The sequence below is a fragment of the Morone saxatilis genome, unplaced genomic scaffold (genome assembly GCF_004916995.1).
Source record: "Morone saxatilis isolate NCDOM2014 unplaced genomic scaffold, NCSU_SB_2.0 Contig17, whole genome shotgun sequence".
NCBI classification, from domain to species: domain Eukaryota; kingdom Metazoa; phylum Chordata; class Actinopteri; family Moronidae; genus Morone; species Morone saxatilis.
The window spans coordinates 27,906,046-27,914,992 of record NW_023339729.1 but is presented as its reverse complement, the minus strand read 5'-3'; the positions used below and the strand labels follow the sequence as shown (position 1 = coordinate 27,914,992).

The 8,947-nt window shown below is 43.5% G+C and overlaps 1 protein-coding gene across 3 annotated transcripts in view; it reads right to left on the bottom strand.

Annotated features, from left to right (window-relative positions):
* Nucleotides 1-291: 291 nt before the first annotated feature.
* tab1 (TGF-beta activated kinase 1/MAP3K7 binding protein 1) overlaps nucleotides 292-8,947 on the bottom strand; it is a 14,514-nt gene continuing 5,858 nt past the window's right edge. For 2 of the 3 annotated variants that reach the window (XM_035660576.1, XM_035660578.1), the window contains exons 6-11: nucleotides 7,457-7,573; nucleotides 5,924-6,035; nucleotides 4,100-4,244; nucleotides 3,525-3,738; nucleotides 2,358-2,511; nucleotides 292-968 (exon numbers count right to left, since the gene is read on the bottom strand). In XM_035660576.1, the coding sequence (XP_035516469.1) occupies nucleotides 743-968; nucleotides 2,358-2,511; nucleotides 3,525-3,738; nucleotides 4,100-4,244; nucleotides 5,924-6,035; nucleotides 7,457-7,573 (968 nt within the window). In that variant the 3' untranslated portion in view covers nucleotides 292-742. The remainder of the gene's footprint in view (nucleotides 969-2,357; nucleotides 2,512-3,524; nucleotides 3,739-4,099; nucleotides 4,245-5,923; nucleotides 6,036-7,456; nucleotides 7,574-8,947) is intronic. The other variant, XM_035660577.1, reaches the window with a different exon arrangement.

Here is an 8,947-nt window from a genome sequence, read left to right as displayed (position 1 = left end):
CCCTCCCAAGACAAACACTCATGTACTAATAGTTCTAACCATTCTAGTTTGTTTCAAAGCATAGCTGTACAGAGGAGTTCCTCTTTTTCTCTGATGAATTACTGGCAAGGTGCTTTGCTGCCCCCCTCTTATGTGACCACCAATCACAGGTGTCGTCACGGCGGTCAAATGAGTCAATCTTCAGGTCTTGTGTGGTGTTGATATAAAGAGAAATCCAGAGAGCCTTTTGATTCATTTGGAGATATACATTCATTAGAAATAAAAAAAAGTACTTTCAAACGCATCCATTCATTTCATTTTAAGGCCTTACAGTATGTAATCATTCTCAACTCCACAAACCCTCAAATGAGATTCCTGTTTGCAGATACACATTTTTACATCCGACAATAATGGCTACAATCTGGATTACATATATTTACAATCACTCATGACCAGCATCTATTACAGAGGAGCAAACATCACTTCACACACAACACCATTTTCTCTGTTTCAGGGTTATTGCCTGCACACTGGCTTCGCCCACTGTTTAACAGCAACACCTTGAGATCCCCAGTCCTTCCTCCATGCGTCTCCATGCACCTTTAGGTCACTTATTTTTAGTTATGATACAATAATAGTATTTTATCGGTCATCCCAACCACCTCTTAAAATCTTTGTTCCTCTGAATCCATGTGCTTCCTCGCTGCTAGAAAACCCAGTCCATCTCTTTCAAACTAGCACCCAGTACCCGTCCTTGGCCTTCTTACTGGGGTCCCAGTCCTCCCTGGGTGCTCTGGCCGTCGCTGTGGTCACTTCCCCACAGGCGGTAAAACTGACTGAAGTCCACATAAGGCGGGACCCTGCCCGTCTCATCGGGCTGAGCTGCCTGGCTGCCCCTCTGGCGGAACAGGCTTCCATCTCCCGAGCTGGAGCTGGAGCTCTGCGTCTGGGTGTTGGTGGACTGGAGGGTGGCCGTGGGGCTCTGACTGCTGGGGAGAGTGGAGGAACAGAAGTGGGAGGAGGAGAAAGGTGGTTGGTTGGGGAGGGCGAAGAGAGAAGAGGAAATAGGCATGAGGGTGGGAATAGAGGAGGAAGAAGTGGGGGCGACAGAGGAGAGGAAGGGGTCCATGTAGGGGGTGGAGAGACAAAGGAGAGAGGTGGAGAGAGGGAGAGGACGGGGTGGAGGAGGGGTGGTCGAAAAAGAGAAGAGGGAGGTGGAGAGGGGGAGAGGAGGAAGAGGAGAGAGGGGGTAAAGAGGGGAATAAGGGAGTTCGATTATGGGCTGTAGGATGTTGACGGACGTTTGGCAGGTAGCGGGGAGGAACGTGCTACAGGAGCGGAACAAGGAGAGGCGAGGACAGAGTGAGGACACAGGATGGATATTGGCAAGTCGGGGCCCACGAGGAAGAGAAATATAGACGTGAGTCAGACAGTGAGTGACAGGGAGACGCAGAGGCAATCCTTGCGGATGAGCTAACAAAAGGCCAAAGCGGAGAAAGAAAATGCAGCAGACCCAAAGCAGCAGCGGCAAGTGCTACGACTGCTATCACACTACAGCTCGTTTCAAGCAGGTAACCTCAACGAGCAAAGGGCACAGTCCAAACACGCTGCTGGAAGCTGTCAGTGAGTCATGTTTGTTATAAATGAGACATGCAATTAACTTGGAACAAGAACAATTCAAATGACATGTTAAGTTCAATCCAAAGAAGCCTTTATGGGATGCTTTGTTGGGATTACTGGTCCAGACAGTACTCCGCTCTGTACAGTATCCATGCAGTTATAGGAGCTGAACCTGTGAACGTCGTACTTCTACTGTTTACCTCGTGATTGTCATGATGAAAGACTGCCACTATGATAACCTTCCAGAGTTGAAAAGCCACTTCTCTGGTGTACACTGTTTGCTTATGGGAAAGTTCAATATTGAATACTTTTACAGCTGTACTTGATCAGTCTTCTCTTTCTGGTCTGCCAAAGGGGCCGAGGCATGATCGACAGAACACCCAGCGGTGGAACAATGGGGAAGTGAAAACCATGCTCACACATAAATAAGCATAGCAGTGGAGGGACGCACAAGAGTGAAAATCAAGCTTACCTAAAATAAATATAGCAAGGGAGGGACGAGGGAGTCGAAAATCTTGCTTATCTAAAATGTACCCAAAATAAACTCAACAGTAGGAAGGGAAGAGTGGAGTCCGAATAAAGCGCACACAGAGAAAACACAACAGCAGTGGGGCAAGGGAGTGAAAATCAGGTTTATGAAGCCACAACTGCCGTGTGATAAAAAGCAAAAATCAAGTTCATTCAGATCATGCACAGCAGGAAAGGAGAAAATCAAGCTTACCCAGAGCAAGCCGGGACAAGACACAAACCAATCTTACCCTGGCGTTGGTGTGCCTTCCTCCAGGGTGGAGGCAGTGTTGGTTCCATTGGTGAGGGTACCTTGGGAGGGCATGACCAGCGAGAGGGTGACACTGGTTTTACTGGTGCTCTGGCTGTTGGAATAGGGCACTGACACTGGGTAGATACGGCCACCTGAAAGAAGGGCAAACAAGTAAAAGGTTTTAAAAGTCATATTCCATTATTGAGTCGTGTTCATCGCAGATAAGTTAAAGGTTGCCAATCAATTGTTTTGAAATGAAAATGTCTAAGGTACACCAATGTTGTTTTCCAAACTTTTCACAAGTATTATTATCAAGAAAAAAAAAAAAAAAACACTGTAAAACTAGTGTGCAGTGTCAGCATAAAATGGGCATCTTGGGAACCTGGGGTAAATTGGATTGTGTTTCTGCCTAGACTTATTTCAGCTATGTGGTATTCTTGGCTGCACCTCTCAAAATATTTGATTTCTTTCTGTAAAGGCTGGCTGCTCAGATGTGGATAAACTAGCATTATTTTAAGATTTCTTTTGAAGTGTAGCTCTCCACTGGTGTTAAGTTTTCAGTGTGGGACTAATTTTAATCCATGCCTGAGAAGCCAACCCTAAAAATTCAATATAATCCAAATCCAACAGGATTTGGATGCGTTTCTTAAAATGTCAATATGGTTCTAATTTCCTGTTCAAATTAGGGATGTCCAAATCAAGTCTTTTTGGCCGATATCTGAGTTATCTGATACTTATGTTTACCTAAATGTTGATTCAATATTTGACACATTGGTTTAACAGCTGTAGACTACTAAACTTGGCCTTATTAAACCGTATTATCTTATTTTTCAAGAGCTACACCATCCAAATACTGCAGGTCTTGGTTCAACACTAGCTAAAAAAGCTGACAAGATTAAATTATTTACGATACCAATGTGGTCCTATGCTACGTAAAGAAGGGTTGTGAGTTCACTTTGTCTTAAAGGGTTACAAGCCAAAAGGTTGGAAACCAGTGATACAAAGTGTTGTGTTGCTGTATGAATGTGACATTACATTTACTACATGCCTCCAAAACTTTAAAAGGTTTAAATGGGGAACTTTAATAGTGTGGTTAGTGTGGAGGTCTGTTCACTTAGCAGGTGTTGCATGAAATGTGAACCAATCCCAGAATTCCCATTCATACCCTGTGTGGGCGTGTGCGCTCCGTCAGCCAGCGTGTAGTTGAGCGTGCGGATGAGCAGGGTCATGTCCTCGTGCCGAGAACAGTAGGCTGCCCTCTGACGGCCGGAAACGTAGACGTCGTGGTGCAGCCGTTTAATGCGGTCCACCACCGACTGAGCTGTTGCCTCCAGACTGCTCTGCTGGGCCAGCTCTGCTGCTACCATGGCAACAATTTCCTACAATGGACAACAGAGGAGACAGAGCGGGTCAGAGGTTGTTGGAGTTGACGAACTAAAGAACACAATGAGTACGAGAAGAAAGAATGGAAAGTGAGAAGAGAAGAAGCACGAATTAAATAAAATACAATAAATGTGGAAAGAAAACAGCTGAGACTAAGAAAAGAGAGAAGGAAAGGACAAGACATGGAGGGTAAAAGCATATTTATAAGAAAAAGATAAGTGATACATTTTGATTAGGTGATTTGCAAATATAAGAAGAGAAGACATTTATTGCAGAATTAAAAAAAAAACACCAGAAAAACAAGCGGAGGGAAAATGGTTCAGGTGGTAAAAGAATTGTCAGGATGAATCTGCAAACCTGATTGGCCTGTTCGGGGCCGTGGGCGGACTCAAGGGCATTGATGAGACCCTCTGACATCAGCAATAAAAAGCCTGTCACGCTGTCTAAAGACTGGCTGCCGTGAATCTCTGGCTCCGCAATGACTGGCCTTGTCTTGGCCGCACTGATGGTGGAGGAGGACAGAAAGACATGTTAGTAGATAATATCAAAGTGAGAGAGAGAGAGAGAGAAGAGAAGAAAATAAGCAGAAGAGAGAGAAGAAGTGGAAGGAGAGAGAAAGAAGGAGGAACTGAGATAAAAAGAGAGACATAAGTGCACCTGACCTAAATACAATAAACCCAGCTAATCTCACACATCCAAAGAATCGCTTATACTTTGTCCACATCAAATTTCCTGCACTCTCTCTGATGGCACCAAGGAGGAAATTCTATAAAGATTCTATTGTGTGTTTTATTGAGGGTCATAATTGGAATGACTCGTAGATATCTGAGCCTGATTCGCTTGGCCTGCATGGCAGACAGGAACAGGAAATGAGAAGTGTGAGAGAGGGGGCCCAGGATCATGGAATTTCAAGAGGCTCAGCTGGAGTAACAGAGAGGCTGGAACAGAGTCAGATCTAATGATAACGACCATAATATGGAGACAGAGCCTCCACTGTCCAGGTAGTGCTGAGCACACACACACACACACACACACACACACACTGCTACACACTGCTCAGTCAGAAGCTGATTCCACTTGAACCACAGTTCTTAGAGGCAAAGTCTGACATTGTGTGAAGTACGCTTGTTCGCTTTCTTGCTAAAAAAAGTAAGTAAGACGATCAACACCACTCCCCTGTCTGTATGCAAAATACAATCTATATGTAGCAGGCGAATAGCTTAGCCTAATGTCACTTAAAGACTGGAAATGGGGAAAACAGCTAGCCTGGCTTTGTACAAAGTTTTACAAATCTACTTGCAGACACCTCTAAATGTTAAGTTACATCCGTTTTGTTTAATCTGTACATTAACAGAAAAACAAAGATAAAAACAGTAACAGTACTTCCTGGAGTCTCTGCAGGTTGCATAATAGTGACAACAAGACTCCAGGATCTCACTGTATCAGGCCAAGAAATAGTTCCAGCACATAACTCCCTGTAAAACCACGACTTGTTTTGTTCAGATTAAACAAATGATAGGCCAAGATGGATTTTGTTGCCTTTGGACGGAGCCACACAAGCTATTTCCCTGCTTACGGCCTTTTGTTAAACTCAGCTAATGCACTGTTTGCATAGCAGCAGGAAAAACAGGTGGACTTAACAACCGCAACAACGGCAGTGAATGAGAATGCACAATGGCAGAACATCCCCTACGTGGAATGCAGCAAACATTAATACCTTTGTGAGTTTCTTGCTATGACATGCCCAAATGTCTGCTGTGAAAAAAGTTCAGTGGGCGCGTCCCAATTATTTTCTTGCTCCTCGTGGCACGCTTGACTGTCCTCATCACAGCTGCAGTGGTCTCAGTGAAGCTGAGCTGCAGTTGACTAGTTTACTACAGTTTTCCTTTAACTATAACATCGATGACTCAACGCCCAACAGACTGTCGTAAGTGTGTTCCGCTTTGTTTGTTCCTGCTTTGAAGAGTCTTATGGCGGGAAAAACAAAAACGCAACAGAGTTTATGTAGGCTATCTGAGTGAGGGGCTAAAAGACAATTACAGACTATTTCCAGGGTATTCGGTCATTTTAATCCATTTCCAGGACTGAAAAAAGAGTTCCCAGGTTTTCCAGGGTGCATAGCAACCCTGGATTGTTAATAGAATATGTGTATATGATGTGGTGTGAGCATTATGACTTCACCTGAGCAAGTCAATTTCATTGTAGTTGAACTTCACTGGGTAGTCTCCGAGCCTCCTGGTGCTGCTCTGACCAGCAATCTGCCCCGCCTGCCTTACACGAGCTGAATCCACACCTGTGTAAAAAGGGGAGGAGGAGACAGGAAACACTTTAAAGATAAAAAGAGGGGGGAAGGGAGGACATACAGACATGAAGAGAGGACTTTGCGGACTGCAGAATAAGGACAGGCAGAGGATATGGGGGAGACTGAGAGGAGTACGAAATTTTGTATGGGGACCGAGAGTATAAAGCAATAAGACAAGAGCAATAAGTAGAAGCGGGAGAAGGGGGCGGGAGTGGGGAGGTGTGTTTGGGGGTGGATGAAAATATGAGGGGAGAGGTCACCTTCAGCTGGGTTAATGGAATGACTGCCATTTCATTTAAATCATTCGGAGATGGGCCTGAACAACAGAATCATTATGTGACTCCCAACTGGAGACAGAGGGAAGGGGAGAGAGAACAGAGAGAGACAGCTCTGCCTCCTCTTCTAATGGTGTGGTGTGAAACGCTGGGAAACAATGCTGCTAACTCACCATTACACTCATTACAGGTGCCAGGCTACACCTAATGCTTCTTCTGCAAAGCTAATCACAATGTATGTATTTCCTGTTACACACACGACCCTCACTGCTGGCCCATTAGCTTGGCTGTCCACTGTTATAGCTGTGTGTGTCCACGCTAGCTAGTCCTTACTAATGGCTGTACATCCTGTACAGACAATGAAAATAATGTAATGTAGGTCTGAATGTACATATAGTACAATGCTCATCTGATTTTGTTTTTTATAGACCAATGCGACCAACAGACTGTCAGAGCCACAGTTATTTAACTAAGCAAAAACTGAAGTCAAAAGGTAAAACAAAATCCCAAAGGGTTCATCAAAGCTAAAACTATTAGACAGACTCTTCAACTCGACAAACACTTAATCTTAATTATTAACTGTTATTTAAACTTTGAACAGTGACCGTTTTCTTTTTGTCTTTAGGATTAATTTCGTTCTTGTAATGTTCCCAGAATGCCCTTGACATAAAAAAACAACAGCAAAGTCAGCAGAGCACAAGAGGAATGAGGTTCCAGTTGAAAAAGATCAGAATAATATGCCTCTGAGCTGAGAATTTCTTCTATTGGTGCCACAATGCAGCACGTACAATAACATTAAACCTTTTCTTTGACTACGAAAACCTATATGAATATTCTATCCACTTAACATTATGACAGACTATTGCAACAGCTAGTTCTCAGGCTACAGCCAGCTCAACTATTCAGACTCAGAGATAATAATAACTGTTGCCTTGACACTCAAAACCTGTGTAGGCATATTTATTTTCCACTCAGAAAATTGGAATCAGGAATCAATAATGGAATTAATAAACAATCTGACCAAAAAATAATAATAATTCCTATAATAGTTTAAATAAATCTCAACTGAAGAAGTGAAGCAAACAAACCCTGGTCAGATTGTCTATGTATATGTAAGTGACTGTCTGTGCGTCTCACCCAGAGCAGCCAGTCTCTGCAGCTCGTCTTCATTGTCAGTGCTGTGTGGTCGGCCAATCTGGAGAACCTGGTTCTGGCCATCGCTGCTGGACTTGCACAGCAGTGCTCGGTTGGTACCTGGAAACCCAGAAAAAAATACAAGAATTTACAGACGATTACACACAACTATACTGTAATTTTCAAAGATGAGACATTTTGCTTTTGAATTTTTCCAAACATTATTGATGCAGACACAAAAATGAACTGACGTTGCTCTGAGGTGACTCACAAGCCCAAACCTACGCCAGTGAATCAGTGGAGATACTGTGCTACTTTCACAAAGCTAAATATTAATAACTGGATGATGAAGCCAGTTGCTGACACATAAGCTGACCAGGGACAGATCAATGATTAATTCACTTTTATATTAACAGTTTGGGCCACTGAGCAGGAGCCTGATGTGCTGTGACACTACCTCCACGTAAAAGAAGATCTGTAAAGGCCTGCAGTGGCTCTTCGTCTCATCCGCAGACAAGGCCATCCAATTAGCCACATTATATTGAATTTGCAGACAGGGGTCCATGTGCCCCTCTCTGTCCTCTCAGTGGGGCCCTGGGCTTCAGCCCCTGTAACTCTGTTTTAATCAGGCAGTGCTGACAGGACATGTTGCTTATGAAGTGTAGTCTTTGGTAACAAAATACTCTACATAACCTCTTGGTAATCCTGCTGATAATCCTTATGTTCATGTGTGCAAAGCTGCAATTGCTACATATCTGAAAATAATAACCAACCATGCCTGTTGTATGTTCATTTAGCCTTAACTGGCCCCCACACACCCCCAGCATATCAAATTATGGGTCATACGACCTTAACTGTCAAATATATTTCACATCAACACACAGCTGAAAGTGCTTTTAGAGCACACTTATGTTCAAACCTCCTTGGGATTCATGTTCTTCAAACTTTGAACTCTTGACCCTCACACAACGGGTCAGTGGGGAGACCTACTTTCTCCTCGCTACTAATTAGTACACCCCCATTTTCTGCTCTGCGCCATGTCCTTGAGGACAAAAGAAAAGTAAATCCCAGAGAGAGTGGGTGAGGGGCTCTTTTCCTTTGCCTGCGACAGAGTCTGCTAAGATGTAAGCAAGACAGAAAACATCTAAAACATTGTATTTAAGGGATTTACACTCATAACCAGAGTTACCCTTCATTAATGGTTAAATCAAGCAGAAGTAGTAGTACATATATATATATACACATATATGTCATATTAGTACTTATATGATTAACTTCAATTCTTAAAGAGGAATACCTCTAAGGAGTTCTTGTGGCTCCTCAGGGTGTGTGTGTGTGTGAATGTCTCCCACAGTCTCATTTGAATTTCCTCACAGTGAAGGATCTAAAATGGCCTGTTGATTGGTGATGTAAAATATTAATGACAAATGTCTCTTTTCTGTGTTGTGGCTTAAGGAGTCAGGTGGGAATCTGTCCACACAAACACACACACAC